At 41.4% G+C, this 16,433-nt stretch overlaps 1 protein-coding gene across 1 annotated transcript in view; it reads left to right on the top strand.

Annotated features, from left to right (window-relative positions):
- Window positions 1-16,341, top strand: part of MARCHF5 (membrane associated ring-CH-type finger 5) — a 59,505-nt gene extending 43,164 nt beyond the window's left edge. The window contains exons 3-6 of the mRNA XM_032136819.2: window positions 4,513-4,643; window positions 13,837-14,020; window positions 14,162-14,328; window positions 15,570-16,341. Of these exons, the coding sequence (XP_031992710.1) occupies window positions 4,513-4,643; window positions 13,837-14,020; window positions 14,162-14,328; window positions 15,570-15,686 (599 nt within the window). The 3' untranslated portion in view covers window positions 15,687-16,341. The remainder of the gene's footprint in view (window positions 1-4,512; window positions 4,644-13,836; window positions 14,021-14,161; window positions 14,329-15,569) is intronic.
- The last annotated feature ends 92 nt before the right edge of the window (window positions 16,342-16,433 follow it).

Raw genomic sequence — 16,433 nt, 5'->3', positions numbered from 1 at the left:
TAGAAACAGGGTTTCACCACGTTAGCCAGGCTGGTCTCAAACTCCTGACCTCACGTGATCTACCCACCTTGGCCCCCCAAAGTGCTGGGATTACAGGTGGGAGCCACCGCGCCCAGCCTGGAGCTTATTTTCAGATGCAAAAATCAGCAAACCTTTCTGTAAAGAACCAGACAGTAAATATTTTAGACTTTGCATGTGCCCATGTTCCAATAAAAATTTACAAAAACAGGCAGATGTCTGAATTTAGCATACAGGCCCTAGTTTCCCAACCTCTGTTACAGTAAGTGGAAACATAATTAATATGTAAATTAGGGTATGTTATGTGATAAGTGCTTTGGGAAAAAGAAAAATAGAGGAAGGTAATCAAATGGGGAGTGTGATGAAGTGGGGGTTCGTAGGGTGGGCTTCATTGAGGTCAAGAAGAGGAAGGGGCATGGTAGCACACACCTGTAGTCTCAGCTACTCAAGAGGCTTAGATGGGAGGATCACTTCAGCCAGTAGTTTGAAGCCAGCCTGGGCAATATAATAGTGAGACTCCATGTCTAAAAAGAAAAAGAAAAAAAGAGAAAGAACCAGTAAAGGAGACTGAAAATTGAGTAGTGAAATAGAAAGAGAAACGAGAGATGTTCTGGGGTTGGCCCAGTGGCTCACTCCTGTAATCCCAGCACTTTGGAAGGCCAAGATGGGCAGATCGCTTGAGCCTAAGAATTTGAGACCAGCCTAGGCAACGTGGCGAAACCTCATCTCTGCAAAAAATACAAAGGTTAGCCAGGCGTGGTGGTGCACACCTGTAGTCCCAGCTACTTGGGAGACTGAAGCAGAGGACTGCTTGAGCCCAGGAGGCGGAAATTACAGTGAGCCAAGATGATGCCATTGCACTCCCACTTGGGTGACAGAGTGAGACTCTGTCTCAAAAAAAAAAAAAAAAAAAAAAAGTTCTGGATAGGCCAAAGAAGAGGAAAACTGAGATTAGATTTGGCTAAATGGAGGTTGTTAGTGACCTTGATAAGCAGTTTTGGTAGAGTGGATTCAAAACTAAGGAGAGAGATAGAGGGCCGGGAGCAGTGGCTCACACCTGTAATCCCAGCAGTTCGGGAGGCTGAAGCGGGCGGATCACCTGAAGTCGGGAGTTCAAGAGCAATCTGACAAACATGGAGAAACTCTTTCTCTACTAAAAATACAAAATTAGCCAAGCGTGGTGTCACATAACTGTAATCCCAGCCACTCAGGAGGCTGAGGCAGGAGAATTGCTTGAACCCAGGAGGCAGAGGTTGCAGCAGTGAGCCGAGATCATGCCATTGCATTCCACCCTGGGCAACAAGAGCAAAACTCCGTCTCAAAAAAAAAAAAAAAAACCAAACATACAATTCTTCTGGGGAATTTTGTTGCAAAAGGAACAATGAAATGAAGCAGTGGGGCAAAAAGGCTCGAGAAAAGAATTTGGTTTTAATTTTTTTTTTAACACAGAAGAAATAATAGCACGCTTGTTTGATGAGGATCCAGTAAAGAGTAGGGAGAAATTATGTAGGAGAGTGGGAGAGAATTGCTGGAGCTGTGGTTTTGAGTTGGTGAGGGGATAGGATCATCTAGTGCATAAGTGAGGGGACTGACTTCAGATAGGTGGAATATTGGTTGATGGGTACATGTGCTGGAGAGCGTCGGTAAATGTTCTCTTACGGCTTCAGTTTTCTGATTAAAAAATTACCAGGCCAGGCATGGTGGCACATGCCTGTAATCCTAGCACTTTGGGAAACTGAAGTGGGAGGATTGCTTGAGTCTAGGAGTTCAGACCAGCCTGGGCAACACAGGGAGACCCCATCTCTACCAAAAAAAAAAAAAAAGAAAAAAAATTTAAATAAATAAAATTAGCCAAGCATGGTGGTGCACATCTGTAGTTCCAGCTACTTAGGGGGCTGAGGTGGGAGGCTCGCTTGAGCTGGGGAGGTCAAGGCTGCAGTGAGCCATAATCATGCCACTGTACTCTAGTGTGGGTGACAGAGCAAGACCGTGTCTCAAAAAAAAAACAAAAAAGAAAAAAATCGGATTATCAACAATACGAAGGTTGAAGTGCTGAGGTTTTACATATACTTACGGTCTTTAACTTCTACTACCAGCATTTGAGGGATCTTTGGTGACTGAGATGACTTTTATTGTGCTTTCTGAAGGAGTTATAAACTTAACCCAGCAAATTTGTATGTTTTGAGAATTCAGCACTATATTCTGAGATTAAATAATGATGCATGTAATAATGCCTGTGGCACAGCACACAGTCTCATATAGACCTTCAAGAAATGCTAACTGTTATTAGAGGATGTAGAGTTGGTGTGCACTAAATTAGACTTATTTCATCTCTCTGGTCCCAAAAGATGCCTTATCATTGTTTTAAATGTTATGTAAGTTAGAGCTTGACAGTAATAAATATGCTATACATATTATAAATGACAGGTCCTTTGACATCTCTTCTAATGTTCTCTCTACTTTACAATGTATAGTCTGTCTTCATACAGTGACATAGCGATATTATTGGCTCCAGTGATCAGCAGGGAGTCTTGATCAGAGGCTCCATAGATGGATGCTTTGTTCTTACATGTTTAATTATTTTATCATCAGAGTCCTATGTTAATTTATTTGTATAGGGAAAATAAACTTTTTGTGTATAGCAGCTACCTTTAGATTATAAGCTCCCAGAAGGTAGGTAATAATTCTTACACATTTCTAAGAAGTTTTCATATTTTTTTGGTAGCTCACACACACCTGTAATTTCAGCTACTCAGGAGGCTGAGACAGGAGAATCACTTGAACCCAGGAGGCGGAGGTTGTAGTGAGCCGAAATTGCGCCACTGCACTCCGGCCTGGGCAACAAAGCAAAACTGTCTCAAAAAAAAAAAAAAAAAGTTAAAAATTAAATTAAAAAAATAAACTTAGGGCCAGATGCAGTGAGTGACTCATGCCTGTAATCCCAGCACTTTTGGAGGCCGAGGTGGGTGGATCACCTGAGATCAGGAGTTCGAGACCAACCTGGCCAACAGAGTGAAACCCCATCTCTACTAAAAATACAAAAATTAGTTGGGCGTGGTGGCGCACGCCTGTAATCCCAGCTACCTGGGAGGCTGAGGCAGAAGGATCACTTGAGCCCAGGAGGCGGAGGGTGCAGTGAGCCAAGATCCCACCATTGCACCCCAGGCTGGGTGACACAGTGAGACTCCGTCTCAAAAATAAATAGCTGGCCAGGTGCAGTGGCTCACACCTGTAATCCCAGCACTTTGGGAGGCTGAGGCGGGTGGATCACCTGAGGTCAAGAGTTCGAGACCAACCTGACTAACATGGTGAAACCCCGTCTCTACTAAAAATACAAAAATTAGCTGGGCATGGTGGCAGACGCATGTAATCCCAGCTGCTCAGGACGCTGAGGCGGGAAAATCGCTTGAACCCAAGAGGCGGAGGTTGCAGTGAGCCGAGATCGCAGCATTGAACTCCAGCCTGGGCGACAGAGTGAGACTCCATCTCAAAAAAAAAAATAAAAATAATAAATAAATAAACTTAGATATTCAGTTATATTTGGCCTTTAAATCAGGGCTGAGACCGTTCCATTCTTCTGGAAAATTCTGGAGCTAAATTATACTGGGCTTAGTGGCAGTCAGAATACCTCCAAATGCTGCTTTTCCAAATAACTTTCAGAAGGAAGTAGTAGTCAGATTTCAGAGTAAGCATATAATAATAGAATATAATTGGCACATACAGCTGTTGGAATGCTATAAAAACTGGCTTCATAATCATAAAAAGAAATTTGTTAGAGAATAACATTCAATTAAATATAGCATATTGAAAATCAAAGAGAGATAAATTGACTTTATATAAATACAAGAAAATGGCCCTGGTTACCTTTATATACTGTATCAAGGTATACAGTGAGTGAAGTCAGAGAAATGATATTCTTACCAAATATGAGAGAATCTAATTGTTGCCAGGAATTTGATGGAAAAAGCAAGCTGAAATGACCATTTCACTCTGCCGTGGTCAGTATGATTAAGAGACGAAAGTGAGAGGACTATTTCCTTTATAAGAAGCAACTATATTTGAGACTCTAATTTTAGGTTCAATAATAGAGATAATTTGAGGAGGCTGTTTACGAGAATTTATGAAGTAATATTTAGCTATTTGTGCAAATGACTGAGAAATTCTGAACTATTCTAGTCTGAGTTCCCATCAAATTTATAACAGTTATTTCTAAAGCATCAAAACATCCAACTTCATGAAAGTATTTTAGGCTGAGTGTAGTAGCTCATGCCTGTAATCCCAACATTTTGGGAGACCAAGGCAAGAGGATCACTTGAACCCAGAAGTTTGAGGCTATAGTGAGCTATGATCATGCCACTGCACTATAATCTGGATGACAGTGAGACTCTGTCTCTTGTTGGGGGGAACATATTTTAGATCTATAGCAAATATCAAACAAGTCATTTTAAAAGTTCACCCTGTGTTGAACCTTTACTTCTTTTCTTTGTGTTATAGGTCCAGTGGTTTACGTCTTGGATCTTGCAGACAGACTGATCTCAAAAGCCTGTCCATTTGCTGCAGCAGGAATAATGGTCGGCTCTATCTATTGGACAGCTGTGACTTATGGAGCAGTGACAGTGATGCAGGTTCACTATTTTACCTATATAGTGATATTACTTGGTGTGAAGATCTATTAAAACATTTTTTGTTAGACATTTAAAAGTGTATTATTTTGAATAAGAAATAACATTCTCATGTTCTTTCTAAATATTACTTCCCCCACTTTTTCTCTACCCAATAAGGAGCATATTATAGCTGTATCTCCCTTTTTTCGTAGTGAATCTTAGAGATCATTTCATATGAGTATGCAGAAATGTGCTTAACATTCTATCTATAGAATTATAGCCATTTACTAATCAACTTGTCTCTTGTGGATAGACGTTTAGTTAGTCCAATGTTTTGCTATAAAAACAATGCTGCATAGCTTGCAATCCCAGCACTTCGGGAGGCCGAGGCAGGTGGATCACCTGAGGTCAGGAGTTCTAGACTAGCCTGGCAAACATGGTGAAACCCCATCTCTACTAAAAATACAAAAATTAGGTGGGAGTGGTGGCAGGCTCCTGTAATCCCAGCTACTCAGGAGGCTGAGGCAGGAGAATTGCTTGAACCCAGGAGCCGGAGGTTGCAGTGAGCCAGGATCACACCACTGCACTCCAGCCTAGGCAACAGAACGAGACTCCATCTCAAAAAAAACAGTGCTACATAGAACTTGGATAAGTGGTCAAAAATAAAAATTAAAAAAAGAAAAGAAAAACAGTGCTACAATCAGTAACTGCTGCTGAATATTAGAGAGACATAAATTTCAAAATTTAGTCCCAAGCCCTTGACTCTTCTTTTTATACCTTCTTCTTAAAGATTTCCAGCTATCAACTTAGTTTTTTTGTGTGTTCAGGTCTTTTGTCCTGTTCTTTTCTCAAAACCAGTGCTGCAATGATCTCTTGTGACTTCACACTCAAAATTATTGAAATCAAACTTGTCATTTCTTCCATTTGAAACCTAAATTTATTCTCCGTCGTCATTCCTTTGTTTCTGTTTCTATTTTCCCATCTATAGTTTACATCTTTTTTTTTTTTTTTTTTGAGACAAGGTCTTGCTCTGTATAGCCCAGATTGGGCATGCAGTGGCACAATCATGGCTCACTGCAGCCTCAACTTCCTGGGCTCAGTCATCTGTCCACCTTAGCCTCCCTAGTAGCTGGAACTACAGGTGTGTGCCTCCACACCGAGCTACTTTTTTCTAAGGATGGTGGGAGGGGTCTCACTATGTTGCCAAGGCTGATCTCAAACTCCTGGGCTCAAGTGATCTTCCCGCTTCAGCCTCCCAAAGTGTCCCAAAGTGCTGGAGGTACAGGTGTGAGCCACCGCACCCAGCCCATCCTACATTTTTAGAATTACATTTGACTCTTCACCTCCTTCAATACTCCCCACAAACCGCCCCCCGACAAAACAAAGTCTTACTCTGTCACCAAGGCTGGAGTACAGTGGCGCAATCAAGGCTCACTGCAGCCTTACTCCTGGGCTCAAACGATCCTCCTGCCTCAACCTCCCAAGTAGCTGGGACTACAGGCACACACCACTATGCCCAGCTAATTTTTTATTTTTTGTAGAGATGGGGTCTTGCTGTGTTGTACAGACTGGTCTCAACCTTCTGGCCTTAAGTGATCCTCCCACCTCAGCTTCCCAAAGTGCTGGGATCACAAGCCTAGTGAGCCCATCTGGCCTAGTCTTTCTATTTTATAGCCTCTATTCAGTCCACTGACCAAATCCAAGCAGTTTTTCCATTTTGATATGTCTTGTATCTGTGGCTTCCTTTCCGCAGTCTTTACCACCTGACTTCTTGTCACTTCATCATACCTGGATGGCTAAAGGACCTTCTTGGTTTATCTGACTTCATGTTCTTCTATCAATCCATCCTTCCAAATGAATCCTCTTAAAATAGTACCTTCAAATTCTTACTCCCCAGCTTAACATCTCCATTAGTAGTCTTCAAGAGCAGCATCTAGATTGGTTAAGTGTTTCCTAAGTAACTCTGTAGTAGTGAACACACTTAGGTTTATAGATGATATAATTTGCTTTTCTTTAATATAAATTAGAATTTACATGAACAAAAAAGGAATGCATGGAATTTTACCTAATATTCCAGGAACTGCATATGTATCTATGCCAGGGTCAAACCTTTATGGCTTGCTCCATTAATGGTCATGGTGAGACAGAGTATTATGAGACTTCCTTATAAAATGATGATAACATCCCAAAAATATGGATACAGTTACTGAAATGAATCACAAACAGTGAAATATCATTTGACATGAGTGTAGTGAATAAAGTTTGAGAACCACTGACTTGAACTTTAGCCTGATTTGATACGCAGGGTCCTCTGTAATCGTACTTCATTCTGCTTTAAGGCCTGTTGGGCTGTCTCCTCCAACCCATCCTTATGTTGTGTAGTTTTTTACTTCTGTTCTTTGGCTTATGTCACCTTCCCAACCTAATACCTGCCCTTCTAGTCTTCTGTGTACTTATCCAAATCTAAACCCTCCTTCCAGGCTTAGCTAGCTTTCCTCCATAGAACTTACAGGCAACTCCTGCCTGCTGTGATTCCTTCTTCCTCCACATTCATGACATTTTTATTCTTCAAATGGCAGCTAGTTTGCCCTGATGAAGTGACATTTCTTTTTTTTTTTTTTTTTTTTTTTTTTTTTTTTTTGAGACGGAGTCTCGCTCTGTCGCCCAGGCTGGAGTGCAGTGGCGCAGTCTCGGCTCACTGCAAGCTCCGCCTCCCGGGTTCACGCCATTCTCCTGCCTCAGCCTCTCCGAGTAGCTGGGACTACAGGCGCCCGCCACCACGCCCGGCTAATTTTTTGTATTTTTAGTAGAGACGGGGTTTCACTGTGGTCTCGATCTCCTGACCTCGTGATCCGCCCGCCTCGGCCTCCCAAAGTGCTGGGATTACAAGCGTGAGCCACCGCGCCCGGCTGAAGTGACATTTCTTATATAGATTATCTGTTTAACTTTTCTTGTTTTTAGGCCTTATTTTTCCTGTTAGGAGGTAATTTCCTTGAAAGCAGAGTCCATTTTATGCTTCTGTATTCCGTGTTACAGCATCTACATAGAAACTAACACATTAAAGGGTTTCATAAATCTTTGTGGTTTTGTTTTTGTGTGTTTTTTTGTTTGAGACGGAGTTTCGCTCTTGTTGCCCAGGCTGGAGTGCAGTGGCGTGATCTCAGCTCACCGCAACCTCCGCCTTCTGGGTTCAAGCGATTCTCCTGCCTCAGCCTCCTGAGTAGCTGGGATTACAGGCATGTGCCACCACGCCCAGCTAATTTTGTCTTTTTAGTAGAGGTGGGGTTTCACCATATTGGTCAGGCTGGTCTGGAACTCCTGACCTTAGATGATCTGCCTGCCTCTGCCTCCCAAAGTGCTCGGATTACAGGTGTGAGCCACTGTGCCCAGCAGTCTTTATGTTTTTTATGTGACCAGTTCAAATAATGAGTATTAGTACATCACCTGAGGAGGGAGGATCAGGATGATTTACTAAGACCGAGAAAGACATAGAAACTTAGAGCAGATTATATGTTATTTAATGTACAAATACATTATATAGATATATATATTTTGCAAATGAGATTGAGTGATTTTCTTAAGACTTTATTGACCATAAGAAGTGAGATGGCTCTTTTTTAAGAAAGGCTTTTAGATTGGCACAATGTTAAAAGAATTTTGATAATTAATGGGGCACTTGTTAAAGTGGCACTTGTTAAAACACAAATAAATTGAAAACTCTGATCCCCAGCATCAAGGGATATAGTCCAAGACAAGATGTTCATAAATGAAACCACTGGAGAACAGTTACAGGTTAAATAAATGTGATAAGAGGGCAGAAGACTATATAAACAATATTTTAATTTAGTAAAAGTGAAAGATCATTTGATTTGAAATTATGAGAAAAGTCTTGAGCTAACCCTTAAAGGAAATAATTTGAATTGGTAGAATGAAATAAGCAAGGAAGCAAAAACTATAGTACACATATATTATGTGTTACCATTTAGAAATAACCTTCACATGTACTGTCTCACTTGAAAAGTTTTTTTTTTTTTTTTTTAGCCCAGAAATGAAACTAGCTATGACAGTAGGTAGGTAGTGTTGTGTGATTTAAGAGTATTGGGAAGATAACTTTTACCTTCCTGAGCACATATGATAGAGAATGTGCCCCTCTACACCATCAGTAGTATTTAGGGTTTGCCTTTTAACACTTGATTATTTTTCTCTGGTTCCTTAACAACCCTGCAGTACAAGTAAACCAAATTAAGGAATCAGATCACTGTTATTTTCCCGTTTATTTTCTTTCCTTCTCCATGGACCTGTCATAGAATCAATACTTTTTAGTTGTGGGGAACTTGAATAGGACCTTCCTCTTGCATTTTTATTGAAAAGACAACACAATTATTTTTTTTTCCTGGCACTGGATTGAACACCTAGCACTGATGCATTTAACCCTTGCAACAATTTTATGACATAGATTATTATTATAAATTATTCCTAGTTTACTGGTTTGGAGAGTTTACATGTCCAGTGCCACACAGCAGAGAAAAAGCATTAGGACTCCTGTCCCTTGGCTCCTTAAGTGAAGCCTGGTCCCAGAGGCAGCTGGAACATTTTATCCTGGAACAGTGGAACCTTAATATTTAGCCTAGTTCCCATTTTTGCCTCTAGTGCAAAGACAGCCCCCATTAGCATTGCCCATTCTTAATTACAGTACTTACTTATCCTTAATTCTGAGTTTAAAAAAAAAAAAAAACCCTGTTATTTCATCACTGTTTCATCTTCTTCTTAGGATTCTGGCCAGGTGCTGTAGCTCATGCCTGTAATCCCAGCACTTTGGGAAGCTGAGGCAGGCAGACCCCTTGAGGCCAGGAGTTGGAGACCAGCCTGGCCAATGTGATGAAACCCCATCTCTACCAAAAATACAAAGAAAAAATTAGGCATAGTGGCTGTATTCCCAGCTACTCCGGATGCTGAGGCGTGAGAATCGCTTGAACCTGGGAGGCAGAGGTTGTAGTGAGCCAAGATTGCACTCCAGCTTGGGCGACAGAGCAAGACTCTGTCTCTAATTAATTAATTAATGTAGGATTCTAATAGTACTTTAAAAGCTCAGACCTTAATTAAAACTCTTAGCCTTTCAGCAGCAATGAACTGCAGGCCTACCTAGATATGAAGATCTAGCTTTTAGCCCTTCTGCAGGAAAAACAAAAACAAAAAATTATTTTTCTCTAAACCTGCAATTCTATAGGTCTTTTGTTTTTCTTTCTTTTTTTTTTTGAGACAGAGTCTCACTCTGTTACCCAGGGTGGAATGCAGTGGCACAGTCACAGCTCACCGCATCCTCAAACTCCCTGGGCTCAGGTGATCCTCCCACCTCAGCCTCCTGCGCAGCTGGTAATTTTTGTATTTTTTATAGAGACAGGGTTTCACCATGTTGCCCAGGCCAGTCTCAAACTCCTAGACTCAAGCTACCCACCTACCTCAGCCTCCCAAAGTGCTTGGATTACTGGCGTGAGCCACTGTGCCCAGCCAGGCCTTTATTTTATACATAGATAACAAATTCTTAGACATTCTATATAATTCCTGGATCTTACCCCAAAATTGAAGTCTTAAAAATAATGTTTTTAAATCTTGGGACAAGAAAGCAGAATGTATGTGATTACACACAGGTTCACTGACTTTGTATTGGCCAAAATTAAATCAGGCCCATTGCTTAATCACCTTTCATTTATTGCCCCTGAGTATGACTATTTTAGCAGGTGGTGTACTGCAGGTGTTATACTACCTTATTTCTTCACAGTATATATATTTGCACACTTGTTTGGTTTGATTTTCTCTCACTTTCAAAAGACATCTGTTTAACCTGCCATTTTAGCCCCAGCACAAAATCATTATTCAGTTGAATGAATGAATGCATGTGTGAATGATGAGCCTTATCCCACTTCTAACTTGCTTGAGCATGGGGCATCTCTCTTCACTTCAGTTGTAACAAGTGAAATACTGGGCCTTTGCTCACTCTTTGCCCTATTTCCTTCTTTTTTTTTTTTTTGAGATGGAGTTTCACTCTTGTTGCTCAGGCTGGTGCAATCTCAGCTCGCTGCAACCTCCACCTGTTGGGTTCAAGCAATTCTCCTGCTTCAGCCTCCCGAGTAGTTGGGATTACAGATGACCACCACCACGCCTGCCTTGTATTTTTAATAGAAACGGGATTTCACCATGTTGGCCAGACTGGTCTCAAACTCCTGACCTCAGGTGATCCGCCTGCCTCAGCCTCCCAAAGTGCTAGGATTACAACTGTGAGTCACAGTGCCCAACCCCTACTTCCTTTTTGTTTCCTTATTCTTAAACACCTTATAAGGTTTTTGCTGCTACCCATGAGAAACAAACTTCCTCTTGCTCACTCTAGTCTATACCTGAATATTCACTCACCTTTATATTTCTAAACCCAAAAAAAGGACACATAACCCAACAAAGGATTTTTTTTCAAATATTCTGAATGTATTTGCTAACACTTTGAGAATATTTAATCATATTTAGTTATAATGTTAGAGTGATCATTATATTGAAATTTTTAGTAATATAAAAATAGAATTTCTTAGCCGGACATGGTGGCACTCATCTGTAGTTCTAGCTACTCAGAAGGGTGAGGTGGGAAGATTGCTTGAGCCCAGGAGTACAAAGCCAACCTGGGAAACGTAGCAAGACCCTGTCTTTTTTTTCTTTAAAGGAATTTCCTGGCCAGGCGCAGTGGGTCACGCCTATAATCCCAGCACTTTGGGGGGCCAAGGTAGGCAGATCACCTGAGGTCAGGAGTTCGAGACCAACCTGGCTAATGTGGTGAAACCCCATTTCTACTAAAAATACAAAAAAGTAGCCAGGTGTGGTGGCACGTGCCTGTAATCCCATCTACTCGGGAGGTTGAGGCAGAAGAATAGCTTGAACTCAGGAGGTGGAGGTTGCAGTGAGCCAAGATCGTGCCAAGACTGAAACTCTGTCTCAGATAGATAGATAGATAGCTTAGATAGATAGATAGATAGATAGATAGATAGATAGATAGATAGATAGATAGATCGAAAGGAAGGAAGGAAGGAAGGAAGGAAGGAAGGAAGGAAGGAAGGAAGGAAGGAAGGAAGGAAGGAAGGAAGGGAAAAGAAATTTCCTCGGCTGGGCTCGGTGGCTCACGCTTGTAATCCCAGCACTTTGGGAGGCCGAGGCGGGCGGATCACGAGGTCAGGAGATCGAGACCACGGTGAAACCCCGTCTCTACTAAAAATACAAAAAAATTAGCCGGGCGTGGTGGCGGGCGCCTGTAGTCCCAGCTACTCGGAGAGGCTGAGGCAGGAGAATGGCGTGAACCCGGGAGGCGGAGCTTGCAGTGAGCCGAGGTCGCGCCACTGCACTCTAGCCTGGGCGACAGCGGGAGACTCCGTCTCAAAAAAAAAAAAAAGAAATTTCCTGGGAAATAATTATAGGTAAAACAGTCATGGCCAGCTAACTTTTGCTACCATTATGGAATTGGGGTTTATGAAATATCATAAACCAGACCATTTCACTTTAGGGCAACTCAAAAGGATCACCTTCCACATGCAAGATAGGAAGTTGTTAAGTTCTACCTGGAGACACAGAAGAATATCAAATTCAATGACATTATTGACCATTAGGAAGAGGCTAGCCTCCTGCCCTTTAATATTACATCTTAGTTAGATAAATTAACCAAGTAGAAATCTGGACTATATCCATAGCTCAAATTTGGTCCTCTCCACACACTTTTATAAAACATTTTTGGGGCCGGGCGCAGTGGCTCACGCCTGTAATCCCAGCACTTTCAGAGGCCGAGGCGGGTGGATCACCTGAGGTCGGGAGTTCGAGATCAGCCTGACCAACATGGAGAAACCCCGTCTCCACTAAAAATACAAAAATTAGCTGGGCGTAGAGGTGCACACCTGTAATCCCAGCTACTCGAAAAGCTGAGGCAGGAGAATCGCTTGAACCTGGGAGGCAGAGGCTGCAGTGAGCCGAGATCGCACCATTTCACTCCAGCCTGGGCAACAAGAGCAAAAAACTCCGTCTCAAAAAACAACAAAAAAAATTTTTGGCCAGGCACGGTGGCTCATGCCTGTAATCCCAGCACTTTGGGAGGCCGGGGCAGGCAGATCACCGGAGGTCAGGAGTTGGAGACCAACCTGGCCAACATGGTGTAACCTCATCTCTACTAAAAATACAAAAATTAGCTGGGCATGGTGGCGTGCCCCTGTAATCCCAGCTACTCGGGACGCTAAGGCAGAAGAATCGCTTGAATCCAGGAGCTGGAGGTTGCAGTGAGCCAAGATCATACCACTGCACTCCAGCCTGGGCAACACAGCGAGACTCTGTCTCAAAAACAACAACAAGAAGAGGTAAATTTAAGGCCAAGATTGATGTGGAAGTGAAAAGCATTTTGGAGAGAGGGAAAAGGTAGAAATTCACAAATGCCAATTTTGTATTTCTTGCCTTCTGGGATCTACACCAATTTAGAAATAGCCCCAAGACTAGGATAGGGTAAGGAAAAGATGGTATTAGCTTCATTACCCCCATAGATAGGGTGCCCTAGAGTTCCTGAATTGGGAAAATGCCTGGGATCTGTAACCAAAACTGGACCTCCTGCTACAGTCCCTCAATTCTAGACCTTGGAAGTGCACTTAAGGAGGGTTAGGTCTGTAGGGTAGACACTTAGCCAGCCAGAGACATCACACCCTGTCTTACACACCACTAAGTAAGGAGAAAGAGCCAAAGAGAAATGAGCTTTCAGGCCATCTCTTGAAGGCCAGTCCTACCTCTTGGCTGGCTATGCTTAATCTCCTAGAAGGAAGATCAGGAAAACAGTTGTTTTGCTGGAAGACAAATAGGACTTAGAATTATATCCCAGTTCCGTAGCCCAGTCTAACCACATCAAATAAAGGAATAGAAGCAACAATCAGAGGTCCTCGCCCCTCTATTGTAATGTAATCAATCTGGGTCAGCCATTTTAATTTTTATTCCTGTGTGGTATGAAATGGCTTGGGAACTTTGTTTTTCCCTTGAATGAGACATTTCTTATAAATAAATCAGGACTGATAGCTTTCCAGCTTATTTTTTAAACTTTTTATTTCTGTGTATTCTTTTGAAATTAAGCATTTTCTATTAAAAAAATAGAGCTTAACATGCAACACCTCATTTGAAAAAGAAGTAATTCTAACATATGCTATCTGTTTCACAGGTTGTAGGTCATAAAGAAGGTCTGGATGTTATGGAGAGAGCTGATCCTTTATTCCTTTTAATTGGACTTCCTACTATTCCTGTCATGCTGATATTAGGCAAGATGATTCGCTGGGAGGACTATGTGCTTAGACTGTGGCGCAAATACTCGAATAAACTACAAATTTTAAATAGTATATTTCCAGGTAAGGCACTGAACTATGGTTGTAAACTGCATACCAAATTGATCTTATAGAAGAACAATAACATGCTTTTTTAGCCATGTTTGAAGATAATCTAACTCTTCTGATTTATTAGCACTAACGCACTGCATTTTTTTCCTCTAGGGATAGGTTGTCCTGTTCCTCGAATTCCAGCTGAGGCTAATCCTTTAGCAGATCATGTCTCTGCTACTCGAATCTTGTGTGGAGCCCTTGTCTTTCCTACTATTGCGACAATAGTTGGTAAATTGATGTTCAGTAGTGTTAACTCTAATTTACAAAGGACAATCTTGGTAAGATGGCTTTAACATTACTTATATTACCTTGCAAAAGAGAATAAAGTGTATTTGTTTTTAAAAGGTGGGGAACTGTATAAATATTTAGTCTGTGGCTCCTATGCATTAAGCCTCTATTTGAGCCTCAATAGCTTGAGTGGAAATAAAAAGAGGAGAAACCACTGCAGCAGTTCTGGCCTTTTGGAACTATGTTGTAGGTGCTTTCTCTCCTGGCATATGCATGAATCATCACACCTGTCCCTCTTGCCAGTGGGATTACAGTGCTTTACGATCAGACCACCTGGTTCAAATCCCATCACAGAAATTGTTGTGCTGTGAAATCTAAATCAAATGTCTGGACTTTTTGTTCCTGTAGTATGGTGATGGTAATAATCAGGATTATTGTGAGGATTGTATAAGTACTAGCATATACTAAGCACTCATGTTGTTTGCTATTATTGTTACTCCCACTTCTCCCCTCTGGTGGCATGTAACCTGCACGGACCTTGGGGGACTGAACAAAGGGGGCAAACGTGGGAATAAAAGACAAAGACAAGAGGGTATATTTGGAAGAAGGGGTCAGGGGGCACCTTGCCTCTAGTGGACAAGGGCCCTGAGCTTTACACAGCCCTCTGTATTTATTAGGCAAAAGAGATAGTGAGAAGCAGGGATGATTGTCGGGTAATTGTCAGTCCAGTTGGCAGTTTGGTTCACAGCAGGCTTGCGAGACTGCATCCTTCGAACAGTAGGCGCTAGATTTCCCAGTAGATAACTTCAAGGAGCCCTGCGCTAGGGAGTGATGGCCCCCAGCAAATCATTTGGTGGCAGGCGCAGTGTGAGTTTGCTCACATCCTGCATTCATGATAAACAGTTTGCTGTTTGGTCATATAGCCTCCAGTGGAATGCTGAGTTGGTCACGATCCCTTTGGCCTTTCTTGCTCCCAACAGTGGCAGTCTGCACATAGTGCCCTAGCATTCTTCTTTGTATATCAGAGTATATGTAGAACTACATGGAAGAAAGACTAGTCAGAAAGGATAATGGAGAAGGCATCTCTGTCCTCTGTTACCTGTAGTAATAGTGTATAGTCTGTCTCTCTCCCTATCTCATCTCCTAGTAGAAAAAGAAAACTGTTTCATTTGCAGTCATCTGAATTAGTTTAGCATCAAAGCCTGTCTTTTGTGATCTAAATAAAATTATTTTTATTACTATGTTTCTCTAAATCTGCATTATAAAAAGCTAATTTTCCTTTTTATTTTAGGGTGGAATTGCGTTTGTTGCCATAAAAGGAGCATTTAAAGTTTACTTCAAACAGCAGCAATATTTACGACAGGCACACCGCAAAATTCTGAATTATCCAGAACAAGAAGAAGCATAAAACTGACTTCTGGTTGTTCTGCAGTTCTCTCATCCTTATGAATCTGTTGTGTTGTTTTGATTCCATCATTAATGCACTTGTGGAGACTTGTGATAAGCTGCTGCTCCTATATTTTTTAAGAAATATAATAAAGCACTTAGGGCGGGGAAATCATCTCGGTAATCACGGAACCTAAGGATGTGATTTGTTTTCATTGTTTGTATGTACTACTTTTATGGCAGTCATATGAACCATTATCTTAGCATGGTAAACCTGGGTTTTGTTTATATTTTCTCCAGACAGAAATGCAAAGATCAAACTGTGCAAATATTAAAAAAAAGCACATGCTGTTTTATTCAAATGCCTCTTTTGTACATGTTCATGTTTAGTGTTTTCTCAGAATCAGCAACTCAATTAAGGTACTATGAGGATTTTTCTCACTGACATAATTTGATTACATACTAAAGAGGATATGTTAATATGAGGAAATGTAAATTAAATTAGTTATAAATAAATAACCAAAAATGTATGTAAACATTCAAATGATTATCTGAACAAATGAGATTTTGTGGTGTTTTCTTTAACCCATGTGATGTCCTCCAAAATGTGTAGGGTAAAAATTCACAGGGCTTCCAGATCACTTTTTCACTATTAAATTTTATTTTCATAATGTTGACATCTCATACTTCATGGAGTAATTTTGACTCATGCAGTCTTGATTTGTGTGTGTGTGTGTGTGTGTGTGTGTGTGTGTGTGTGTGTGTGTGT

Source organism: Hylobates moloch, unplaced genomic scaffold, assembly GCF_009828535.3.
Source record: "Hylobates moloch isolate HMO894 unplaced genomic scaffold, HMol_V3 SCAFFOLD_3, whole genome shotgun sequence".
NCBI lineage: Eukaryota > Metazoa > Chordata > Mammalia > Primates > Hylobatidae > Hylobates > Hylobates moloch.
The sequence above is the reverse complement of the archived record's forward strand: the minus strand, read 5'-3'. Positions and strand labels throughout refer to the sequence as shown.